We start from the raw sequence: 13,571 nt of genomic DNA, 5'->3' as shown, positions 1-13,571 counted from the left end.
TTAAAAGAAGAGCAGGGTAGCTAAGTGACACAGAAGATAAAGCACTGGACTGGGAATCTGGAAGACTTATCTTACTAAATTCAAAATTGATCTCGGAGGCAGCTAGGTAGTGTTGTGAATAGAGCCCTAGCCCTTGAGTCAGAAGGACCCAAGCTCAAATCCAGCCTCAGCACTTAACAGTTACCTAGCTGTGTGACCTTGGGCAAGCCACCCGGCCCCACTGCCTTGCAAACACCCCCCAAAAAAATACCTGGTCTCAGACACTAGCTGTCAAATCATTTAATCCTGTTTGCCTCCATTTCCTTATCTTTAAATGAGCTGGAGAAGAAAAGGACAGACTACTCCAATATTTTTGCCAAGGAAACCCCAAAATGGGATCACAAAAAAAAAAAAAATCAAACTAAATGAAATGACTAACCACAATGAAAGAAAAATTTCAGAAAAGAGGGGGGAATCTCTCAAAACTACCTGTTCCTATATCCTACCATGCTATGGCTTCAGTGAGAAAAAAGAGAGAGAAAGAGATTTTGCAATTGCTTTATTATATGGGATGTTATCAATGGCTCATAAAATACTTAGTCTGGAGTGATTAAAATGGCTTTTATTAAGCCAACTTAATGAAAGGATCACCTCTCTCAAAGGAAGAGGGATGCTGAAACACAACAAGGTTGGTTCTTATATGCAGTTTGAAAGGCTTGTTCCTCCCTCTTTCTTCCAATCTTCCTACCAGTCCTTGGCTGGGGTAACAGTTTAATTGGTACAGTCAACCTCCATACGTTCCCCTCCCCCACATATTAATGACCATAGGGGAGGGAGCAGTAATCTTGAGCTTGAGTAAAGGAGAAGGACCCTAGGTTAACTCAGAACTAGGTGGGACAGACCTGATTTAATCTCAGGTTGAGGTTAAGTCTTATGTATTATACTTACAAACTTGCCCAAAGGCACAAATACAGGCAGACCCCTCCAGTTTGGAAATATAAACTAACAATCTCCTTTCACATTCTTAGAGATCAAACACTCCTCTATTCCTCACAATTCCCCCAGTTTTTTTAAAATAAGAATTTAGGTTCCACATCTTATTAGTGATTTCCTTCTTCAAATCATAATTCTTGTTATTGACATGATTACTAACTCTTTGTATCAAGATTTTTACTTCCTCAATATCAGAGACATGAACCCATCCTATTTTTTCAGATTTGAATAGGAACACATGCTAACTTTCTGATGTCCCTGCTTATTTCTCTAACTACTTGTCTATTGAAATATTTTCAGGCATCAACTTAATATGTTCAATTTACCATAAACTCCTCCTTGTTGAATAACTCTCTTTTTTGCATGGCTTAGTCAGACAGCAAGTTCAAGGTCCTAGCTATCTAATTGGTAATTGCTTGTACTATAACTTAGAATCTAATCAGAACAAATTGGGGTTCCATAACCCTAACTCCCATTCTGTGCCCAGGTAGCAGACCCATAAGTCTGGATAAAAACTCCCTGACCAAGTCTTGGGTAGATGGGTATGTGCAGTGGTAATCACAATTTTCTTTACCTTAATGCATCCTGACAAGAGATCCAAGTACCATCATTACATCCCACTTGAATCTCAGTGCACCTATATCTACAAATTGTACAGTCCTAAATATGTATACCCGCTTCCAGACATAAGTTCACAAACATTTGCTACTCCCCAAGTAAATATCCTGTCCAGACTGGAATGAACAATAGTCACCCTGAACTGAATCAATCAAAGCTACTTGTGTTTCTCTCCTCTGAACCATAATCTTGTGATTCTGCACCTCTAACCAGGAACTGAGAATTTAGGCTGAACTCAGAGGGACTGGCACCCAAGGCCAGCTCTCAAACTTCTGTGGATCACCTCATCCACCAGTTATCCACACCAAAAGACTAAAAATGACTTCTATCAGCTAGACTCTCCTCCCACCATTATTAATACCCCATTCTCTAAAATCAGAGATAAGACTCTTCCTAGATATGTAGGACATAGCCATGCCACTCAGTAGTATCAACCTCCTTTTCTCTCAATAGAGTACATCTTCAGCCTCCTCCTCCTCCTCTCCATCAAAACCTTCATCCCTTGGTTGGTACATTATCTATAAAGAGAAGGGCATAAGTAGGGGTAGTTACAAGAATCAGAAGGGGCAGATCCCCTGACTAAAACAACCCATACACATAGGTGAGAGTTAGTGGAAAACAACCCATACACATAGGTGAGAGTTAGTGGAAATGAATCGGTCCAATCCCTCTCTCCCCCTTCTCTTCTCCCCTAGAGACAACCAGATGTCTTTCTGCATCTTCTTAATCTATTCCAAAAGGTCATCTCCAGCTCTTGTTGGACATTCTTGTTGAGGTGACTTGTTGAGACTTCCTCTTCTTGTAAAGGAACTAACAGGGGAGTTACACAATTGCTATTTGTCCAGTCATCCTTCAGAGCCTCCCACATCAGTTGACTGCAATTACCAGGGGAGAAGTCCACAATCTTGACTTCTCAGCTTTCACCTCCAGACATTTTAATCACTCAGTTCCTAGTCCAGGCCAATGTTCCCAGAAATTTATGGGATATTTCTCCACAAAGAATGCCAAGAAATACACTTGAAATCAAGCCATCTGCTTACATTTTTCTTGCCTTATTCCAGGAAAATATCAAAAATATTTACATTATTAAATCCTGAGAGAGCCCCCAAATTGACTCCTAACTACTTCATGTCCTACTCTTCTTGACCCTATCTGTGTTTTCTTGGCAAAGATACTAGAGTGGCTGCCATTTTCTGTTCTAGCTCATTTGATAGAGGAGAAAATTGAGGGAAACAGACTAAGTGACTTGCCCTGGGTCACACAGCTAGTATGTGTCTGAAGTCAGATTTGACCTCATGAACTTCCTGACTCCAGACCTGGTGCTCTATCCACTGCACCATCTTATTGTCCATAAATCACTAAAATCTCTTGGTATTATAAACCATTATGTACCTACCCATTTTGAGAGCCACATGATTTGATTACAGTCTTGATGATGATTATGTTGGCTGGAGTCTTCATAATTGATTAATTGTGCCATGGTCCATGTTGAAAAACTGTGCCTCAGGAGAAGAAAAAACAGTATATTGGAGTGGATGGAAAGATGACTTCAGAGCTAAGATCTGAATTCAAGTCCTGTCTCTGACACAAACTGGTTGTGAAATCCTATGCAAGGAATTTAACTTCTCAGTACTCTATATAGAATATAAAAGTTTCAGAGTAGGTGCCAATCTTTATTAATAGAAGTTTCCTCACCAGTAATTCCCAAAAATCAAGCACTCACAGGTCTGTTTACAAAACAAAAAGCAGAAAACCCTTAGATAACAGATATGTGGTTATAAAAAGATAGACATAACTCTTCTTGACAACCTATGAACTTGTTTATTATCTTTACTGAATTTATCATTTAAGCTGATTTGATATGATTTATTATCTGAAAGAAATTTCAATATGCCATTCATATGTGACCAGTCTTTCTGATATGAGGTTAACTCATATCCATCTCATTGTTCAATAATTTGTGTTAATATAATTTTAATATTAATTTTAATAAATAAATAAATTGTTAATTAAAAAGACACAGTGCATAGTGGGTAGAGGGCCATGGGTTTGAATCTTGTCTCTGACACATGATAACTGCGCTATCATGAGTTGTACTTTGCCTCTCAGTGTACCCTGAGCAACAATCTTAAGTTTCTAATGGTTTCTTAATCTGATGAACTCACAGATCTCTTTTTTTGAAAGCAATATAAAATATTTTTCTTTCATAAAATTCATAAATTATAAAACTCATTATCCCTATAATGTGTACTTTAATGTGCACATCAAAGTATCTTAGCTTGAAGATGCACTCTGATTTATAGTATGTATCTGTTGCATAAACTAGCTATTTTTGAATTGAAAATTATATCTATTGTGTATGTTTTCATTCTGGACAGTGTGGAAAAATTGACTGAAGTGGCTCACTACCACATTGAAACTTCAACAAGGATCCAGAATGAACTTGTTTTAAGTGGTGACGAATTCTTCATCAATGGAGATGTAAATGTCTTTCCAAATCCAATTCCTCCTGTCCGGCCTCCACCCGTGGAGAAAGAAAAAAATACTTGTCTCACTATCCAACAACTCAACACCCTTCGAAAAGAGTTCATGGAGATGGCACCCAGAGGTAGGGAAAACAATTATTGATCCAGGCATCTCTGAGGAAAATTAAGAGTAACTACCACAATAAGATAATTGTCACTTCTTTAAAGAGGCAGGTAAGTTTGCTTTGTGGAACTGGTTATTATGAAGGCAAGCAGACTCAGTTCACCTTTGTTTCAAAGGGACACTTGTACTGAACTTGTCCTTCAAGGTTAGAGAAATCAAGTTCAGTTATACCTTATGAACACATGTATACATACACATACACAATGCATATATACATACAAACACATGAATAGATACACACGGTCAGACTGTAAACACTCCTCACCAAAGCAAAATTCTTCTCCCTCTCCCTATGCTCCTGTGTCAAAGGCTGAATATTGCCCTTCTATGAATTCTTTTCCCCTTCATGAAGTGAGTGAATGAATGAATGAATGATAATCTGCTGAATCCATTCTATGTTTACAAGCCTTGTGCTTCAGATGAGGATATAGAGTCAAAAAGAGAGCCCGTGTTCTCAAGGAGTTCATGCTTTAATTGAGAGAGGCAACACATTGATGGAAAGGTTAGCAGCCAGTCACATGTACAATTCTGAAAATCCTAAAGGTACAAGAGTACAGAGGATGACAAGCCAAAGATTCCTTGTAGTACGAAGGCATGCAAAGCAGATGGTAAGACCTGCTCTAGAGGAACTCTGGAGACAGGAGCAGAACAAAAGTTGGAGTTGGTTGGTCCTTTACCTCATGGAGTTCTTGACTCCCATCTCATCTAGGCCATAAGAATCAAAAGAGGGGAACAGGGAAGTATACTGATAAACATTTAACAACTGGTTCTTGGGGAAAACATTAACTTTTTAACATTTTCCATATTAGTAACATTTTTCTATCACTTTCTTAAGTCTAGAAAATCAGCAAAACAAAAAAATCAAGCCATGGTTTTTAACATTTACAGATTTCAAAGGTATGAATGTTCTCATTGAAAATTTTATAATCAACTCTCATGAACCCATTTGAACTGGTCCCAGTACAACATTGGGATTATATCCTTCCTTGCGACAGTGGCTCTTCCCACGGTTGGTCTCTTTCCCAGGTGGGTTCCCAGGTGGGTTCCCAGGTGGGTTCCCAGGTGGGATTAGGTCCTTAGTTGGGGCAGTTCTTTCTGCTTCTGTATATTCAAGATGTAAAAGTGGTAATAATAGTAGGTCATGGTCACTTAGCACTTTATAATTCACAGTGACCATGTGAGTTTAGGCCATGCAAATATTAGTCTCCCTTTTTTTTTTACAAGAGGAAATGGAAATCCAATGGGGTTAGATGGTCACAGAGCTTATAAGATCTTGGACTTGAAACTGAATGTTCTGAAACCCAAGTCTGATATCCTTTTCACTGAATAAGATGTAACAAATTTTCTGTTTTCAGAAAAAATTATAATTTAATTGGAAAGAAAAGATAAATAAATATACAAGTAGCCACTAAAGAACATAAGCAACTTCAGAAGAACCAAACCAAGTGGTTATCAGTGTGGGGGGAGAGGTTGGTCAGGGAAGACTCATTAGGAAATTTGCCATACATTTAAAAGCACTCCGACACTGACTGTTAGAGAGGTAGCTGAGGGTATCTGAAGTAGGAAAACTAAGAGCCAAGGAAACAGTATCCGTAATAACCATGTAAGGTGCAGGGAATGATGAGGAACAACTTAAGAAACCATTGATAAGGAAATGTCCTCCATGGGTGTAGATTGATATTTCTGGAATATAGAAACTTAAGATTGTTGCTCAGGGTACACTGAGAGGCAAAGTATGACTTATGATAACATAGTAGGGACTTAAAACAAGTTCATTCTGAATCCTTGTTGAAGTTTCAATGTAGTTGTGAACCACTTCAATCAATTTTTCCACACTGTCCAGAATGAAAAAAATATAAAATGGATATAATTCTCAATTCAAAAATAGCTAGTTTATACAACAGATACATACTATAAGTCAAAGTGCATCTTCAAGCTAAGATACTTTGATGTGCACATTAAAGTACACATTATAGGGATAATGAGTTTTATAATTTATGAATTTTATGAAAGAAAAATATTTTATATTGTTTTCAAAAAAAGAGATCTGTGAGTTCACCAGCTTAAGAAATCATTGATAAGGAAATGCCCTCCATGGGTGTAGATTGATAATATTTCTGGAATATAGAAACTTAAGGTTGTTTCTGAGAGACAAAGTACAACTCATGATAACACAGTTAGTAGGTGTCAGAGACAAGACTCAAACCTATGGCCCTCTATCCACTATGCACTGTGCCTTTTTAATTAGTAGTTCATTTATTTATTTATTTATTTGTTTGTTTGTTTGTTTGTTTGTTTGTTTATTAAAATTAACATTAAAACTATATAAACCAAATTTTTTAAGCAATGAGATAGATAGGAATTAACCTCATATCCAGAAAGACTTGTCAAATATGAATGGCATGTTAAAATTTCTTTCAGATAATAAATCATATCAAATCATCTTGAATTCCTACTTTCTTGACTGTAGAAACTGTTGGTCAAAGGCAGAAGAAAGACAATGGTCCCCAGGAAAGGGAAAGGGCTAAGTTACAGAAGCAAGACCAAAAGGGAATACCCCCAAATCCACAGCAGTTATGAAGCTGCCTTGTGCTTTGTGGTTATAAGGACTGTTAGATATGATTACACTGAAAAAAAACATTCTTTTATTATTGCTTGATTAATACATGTTTTGAAAAATGTGAATCATATGTTTTGGAGGTTTTATATTTTAAAAAAGAGAAATAAAAAGAATGAATATCACTTGACCCTGGGTTCAAGCCCATTCACAGAACTGTGTTTTTGCCTCTCCAAAACTCAAGTCATGATCTTGGGGAAAAAATGCCTGGTTTATCTGTCTCCCTCAGTGTGGGATGACTATAATAAGTGAAAACCCCTCCATTAGTATCGATGGCTTTCAGGATAACATATTTTTAAGTCTATAATTGTTTCCTTCCTATAATGTAGAAAAAGGAAAAGGAAATAGTCCCTATTTTGTACTCTGTAGAATTCCATAATTTCAAAAAAATATTAGATGAAATGATAATCATTGTAAAAGTGGGAATATAAGAATGATAGTATATATAACTAGGAAATTTCTTAATCCTTTGCAAAACATTTCAAAATATAAGTACAGGGAAAGAAGTATTTTAGTATTTCCTCACATATGTATCATAATATATTAATGAAATCTTTTTGATTTTCTGGAGAGATAATGAAATCTACTCTAATTTAGTATTGCTCACATATTGTACCCTCAACAGGTCTTTTAAAGTCACATTTACAAGGAATGTTAATATAACTAAATTACCTCTTGACATTTGTGTTCCCATGGCATTAAATACCTATATTCAGTTTCTGGGAAAAGGAATTTTAATTGCTAAAAGTAAGTATGTGTCTAAGAATGTATACATGACATGGTAGGTATCTAACATTTTAGTTACTGAAGAAATTGCTTCTGCATGTGATTTAACCCATTTGAGTCCCAGAATTCGTTTTTATTTAAGACCTCATTTTTGATAGTTAAATAAAAGTTCATAGAATAATAGATTTGGAGTTAAAAGGAACCTCAGAGGTCATTTAGACCTCCCCCCAATTTTTCAACTGAAAAAGAATGAGTCAAAGAAGTTAAGTGACAAGTGACTTGCCGCAGGGAGTAAAATTTGAACCCAAGTTCTCTGAGTTATTCCAGAATCGTTTTACTGCTTTAAACACACACACACACACACACACACACACACACACACACACACACACACACACAATATACATTAAAAATCTCCAAAGGGATTAAAAAACTACTAAATAATAATGTCATAGATCTAGATCATCTGGCCCAACATCTTTATTTTGAAAATAAGGAAACTGAGAGCTAGAGGGGTCAAATGTAATAATTTAGCGGCAGAGCCAAGATTCAAACTCATTTCTGCTAACTAGAGATCTAGTATCCTTCCCTCTCCATCACGCTGCCCTTTCATGTTTTCAGTGTTCAATTACTTTGGTCACAAGAACTCATTGTGACCCCATTTGATTTTTCTTGGCAAAGATACTGGAGTGATATGTCATTTACTTTTCAAGTTCATTTTACAGATTAGGAAACTGAGGTAAATAGAGTTAAGTGACTTGTCAAAGGTTATATCTAGTAAGCATCTGAAGCCAGATTTTGAACTGAAGAAAATAAGTTTTCTGATTTCAAGTCATGCACTGTATCCACTGTACCACCTAGCTCCCTTGTGCCTCCTCATATATAACTATAGATAAGACAATAATGTAGCAAGAGCAAAAGATTACTGGTAGAATCTTTGCACATCAATCCATAGAATTGAGGAAGGCCTCCCACACACTTCTGTGAAGGATATGAAAAGATGTATCTCTTCCCAGTGTCATATGCTCTGATATATATGAGTACCTGTGATGAATTGGGGAAACTCGTATTGCCTTTGTGTAGTTCTCTACACCTAAGAAGTACCAGCAAATCTCCCATCCCCCCATCCCTCTTTCCTAGAACCCTCCTTTCATGTTCTTTAAGGAACTAAGGAGGGAAATATTATGAGCTCACTGTTACCCTAGATATTCCCCAAATAAACCATCACTTCTACTTTTGTCTTTTCTCTACACATGTTTTTGTGAAACATCTAATATTTCATTTCAGTTTTTTCTCCCATAAAAATGGATATAGGGTGGCAGAGTGGAAAATGTAGTATGTTTAAAGCAATACCCTCCATTGGATTATATTAAAAGAGATAGAAATTTATTTCTGCATTGTTGAATTTTATCTCAGGGTTAATTCCTTGGAATATGATAGAGTTTCCATTTCAAGACTGACAGCCTTCATATTGTCACAACCATTAGCACTGATACCTAGTGAAAGATGAAATCAGGATGATGTCCATGTGTTCTCCTGGTGTCCTCTTCCTGACTGCCAGACACCAATTCTCCTACAGCCATTCCACCACCTTTTAGTCAGGGTTCAAGCAATTTAATTCAATTTAAAGCTCCCAGAGAAAATCGTAAGCTGAAAAAATTTCATAACTGTAGGAGATCTTGGAGTGAAGGCCATGGTGAAGTCAATAGAACCAAGTCAATTAGCTCCCAGAAACTTAATTTCTCAGGTGTCTAAGAATGATACCAAAAAAAAGACAGACCAGCATCATAAAGGGACTCTCAAAACTTGTAACCCAATCATTTCATGCTGCCTAGACAAAGCAACCCTTGGGGGGAAAGCCCCACGGTTCATGGCGAACAGCTTTATAGAGATTTTAAGGTACCAAGTCCACAACTGTTGAAAGACTCCTATCAGGAGTACTTAGGGTAGCAGCATCTTGTTTTCAGATATCATGAGCTAAGCATATCAAGTAAGGCAAACTCAGATAGAATAAAAGTGTCATTGAAAAAGTCAGAACACTGCAATCTGTTCTTTTGCTTAAATGAAACTTCTCCCCAACCTATTAAGTTTTATGTGGTTTCCATAGCTGGTTTATTCTAGGAAAAATATTTATTATAGGAATCTATATATTTGGGGGTAAGGAACATAATTTTCAACCTCTTGTATCTGAGCACACAAAGCATCTTATATAAGGTACACTCCCTGAGCACCTCCAGGATACAGAAATCACTGGACCAGGTCAAGGGAACATGGAAAAGAGAAAGTCTTAGATTTTTCAAGGTTATAGCTGTCACTGTCCTTGTGACCTTAAGTCATTGATTTTTCCTGTGACTCAGAATTCAAGAAGCTTACAATAATCACTAAGAACCTTGCTAGTTAAAATAAAGGTCTGATTTAAGAGACTCTCTCCCTATATATGAAATGCAGTGGACCTGAATTTAAATTTTGCCCCTGCCACTTGTCATTTAATCTCTCTGGATCTCTGAAAAATGAGGGGTTTAGACCATATGTTTTCCTTTTGAGTCCCTTGACAACAGTGAAGTTCTTGGCTTAGAGGACCTAGTGACTTTCACTATCAGAAAAGTTTGATTTCTGACAGTAGTAAATGATCTATATTTTATCCAGAACAAAGGTTCAACATAGTCCTAGAACTACAGCTTAACCACTCTCAGGTCTCAGTTCTTCTATTAGAAAATTCATGTTTGAAGACCAACTTCTATTTGAATATGGGTTGACAATTTAGGTTTCAGCTTCAGTTGACACTGAGATGTCACATTCAATTGTACAAAGATAGTTATAGGAAAATATTTGTGGATGAGGTTTGGAGGTTTTAGAGAGTTTTGAAACCATAAGGATACTTATATAGGAACAAACCTATCTGGGTCATCTATAGCTAGGGGAAGTTTTTAAGAGACAAGATGGACATCAATCTGAGTCTAGTAAATATGAGATTTATTCAGTATTTAAATATGTATAGTATTTTTATATCCATTGTTTTAGAGTAGAGACATCAAAATGCAACAATCTCAAGTCATCTGAGATAAATTAAAATGTAATTGAGAAATATTTAATAAAACAAATAAAAATCCAATAGATGTTGTTAACTTGGGTCAATATGCATGCAACCCATAGGAATCCTTATTTATACTTCAGTGGCCCATTTCTATTTGAGTTTGGCAACCTTTGTTTTAGACCATGTGTCATAAACAGAGATAAAATTTAATCCCCCTCAAAACATAATCATGTTTTTAAAAATCACTCTAGAATGACCTCCCCAAAATACAATAATGTAATTTCCTCAAGGTTTTTTTTTTTAGGAGTAGTTATCACCTTGTGAACTCTTCCACCTTTAATCCTTGGAAACAACCACACAATTGGACACCATTCTGTCAATAATAATAAGATTAAAGTAAGCATGGATAATCACCTCTTGAGAAATGGGGCTACTTACTGATGTCTGTTATTTACACCAAACATGAATCAGCAATTATGCATTTGTTCCCTTTCCATTTAGGGAAACAAATGATATGAGGCAATTATGTTGAGAAGAAAATGGAAAATAGGAAAGGGTTCTTTTTAAATAAATCTCTCAGAAACACAAAATTTTAAAGATTAAAAAAAATCAAAGGGATCATCATGCATCATGTCTATTCATTTAGCAGAGGTGTGAAGAACTTAAGTGGGTCATCCTGGGCCACAGTTCCAATGAATGGCCAAGGCCAGGGGCAATCAAGGTTCCATTATGTAGATGTTCTTTACACTACACTAGGCTGCTTTTCTTTTAGGATCAATCACTTCTCATATGATTTCATATAGTTTTATTTGTATAATATTTAATTTTTCATATTATTCCTTCTTTCATTTACTCTGCATATCAACAAGCAGTTATGTAGACATTGGCTTTAAATGGTCTCTGTTTTCTCCAAACATCGGGTAACCAAAGAGTAGCCATAAGAAGTGGTGGAGATGGCTCCCAAAGGGGAAACTGAGAAGTTCTATTGCCTCTCTCAGCTAAGTATTTCTTTTGTTTTAGAGATTTTATTTATTTTGAGTTTTACAATTTTTCCCCAATCTTATTTCCCTTACCCCACCCCCACAGAAGGCAATTTGTCACTCTTTACATTGTTTCCATAGTATACATTGTTCCAAATTGAATGTGATGAGAGAGAAATCATATCCTTAAGGAAGAAAAAGAAAGTATAAGTGATAGCAAGATCAGACAATAAGATACCAGTTTTGTTTTGTTTTTTTCTAAATTAAAGGTAATAGTCCTTGGTCTTTGTTCAAACTCCACAGTTCTTTCTCTGGATACATAGGTATTCTCCATTGCAGGCAGCCCAAAATTGTTCCTGATTGTAGCACTGATGGAATGAGCAAGTCCATCAAGGTTGATCATCACCCCCATGTTGCTGTTAGGGTATACAGTGCTTTTCTGGTTCTGCTCATTGCACTCAACATCAGTTCATGCAAATCCCTCCAGGCTTCCCTGAATTCCCATCCCTCCTGGTTTCTAATAGAACAATAGTGTTCCATAAAATACATATACCACAGTTTGCTAAGCCATTCCCCAATTGAAGGACATTTACTTGATTTCCAATTCTTTGACACCATAAACAGGGCTACTATGGATATTTTTGTACAAGTGATGTTTTTACCCTTTTTCATGATCTCTTCAGGGTATAGACCCAGTAGTAGTATTGCTGGATCAAAGGATATGCACATTTTTGTTGCCTTTTTGGGCATAGTTCCAGATTGCTCTCCAGAAAGGTTGAAAGAGTTCACTCAGCTAAGTATTTCTTGGGTGTTGCATTCTGGCATCTTTAAAGAGAATGTGACAATAATATACATTTGTGGGAAGCAATTCGGTTCAACAAATATGTATTCCATGTCTGTTCTGTACATAATAATATTCTTCTAAATCTTTGGGATATGAAGATTAAAACAACAGCAGCAGTAGCAGCATAATCTCTGCCTTTATTAAGAATCCTTCATTCTGGGGCAGCTAAGTGGCGCAGTAGATAGAGCACCAGTGCTGGAGTCAGGAGTACCTGGGTTCAAATCTGACCTCAGACACTTAATAATTACCTAGCTGTGTGGCCTTGGGCAAGCCACTTAACCCCATTGCCTTGCCAAAAAAAACTAAAAAAAAGGATCCTTCATTCTACTTGGGAGTAAGGAGTTGGGGGCAACAGGAGCAGAGACCAAATATATACAAAAATAAGGATGCTCTTAGGCAAGTCATGATGGGAGCAAAGAAGAAAGTATACGCTAAGAAAATTTGAGAAGAAAGAGCCCACCAAGATGCAGTAGAAAAAAAATGGATTTGAATACTATCTCTGCTAATTACTCCCAATTTGAGAGTAGGCAACACATTTAATCCCTCAACTTCTCAATTTCCTTAATGATATGAAAGGATTAGATGCCCTAATCTCTAATTTTCTTTGAGTTCTACATATTAAGCTCCATATTTTACCATTATTAATTACCTCAGTTATACTATCAGAAATTTGCACAAATCAGGGGAAAAAAGATTTTTTTTCTTAGAAAAAAAGTCGAACAAAAGGGAACAATTCCCTTCTTTCCAGTAGTATTGAAATCAAGGTTCAAAAAAATTAAAAATGTATTAAGGGGCAGCTAGGTGGCACACTGGATAGAGCACTGATCCTGAAATCAGGAGGACCTGAGTTCAAGTCCTGCTTTAAAACACTTACTGAGTGTCCCTGGGAAAGTCATTTAATCCCAAATGCTTCCAAATAATAAAATAAAATGTACTAAGTACTTACCATTTATTTAGCATTCTACAAAACTAGATGATTCAGAATTTAGTATAAGACAAAAGTACCTAATAAAGACTTTTAAATTTAGTTGGGGAAAATACAACAGAAATTGAAGAAGCATCTTCATTATTTCAAGCTTCTAGGGTGATTCTTCCATCTTCCTTCAGATTTCAAATCCTCTCAGCCTCTTG

The 13,571-nt window shown here is 36.4% G+C and overlaps 1 protein-coding gene across 1 annotated transcript in view; it reads left to right on the top strand.

Moving 5' to 3' along the window:
* SPEF2 (sperm flagellar 2) overlaps window positions 1-13,571 on the top strand; it is a 374,057-nt gene that overhangs the window by 294,392 nt on the left and 66,094 nt on the right. The window contains 1 exon segment of the mRNA XM_074206967.1: window positions 3,969-4,198. Within this exon segment, the coding sequence (XP_074063068.1) occupies window positions 3,969-4,198 (230 nt within the window).

Source organism: Macrotis lagotis, chromosome X, assembly GCF_037893015.1.
Source record: "Macrotis lagotis isolate mMagLag1 chromosome X, bilby.v1.9.chrom.fasta, whole genome shotgun sequence".
In the NCBI taxonomy this organism is placed as follows: domain Eukaryota; kingdom Metazoa; phylum Chordata; class Mammalia; order Peramelemorphia; family Peramelidae; genus Macrotis; species Macrotis lagotis.
Note: the sequence above shows the minus strand (reverse complement) of the source record. Positions and strands in the feature narration are given on the sequence as shown.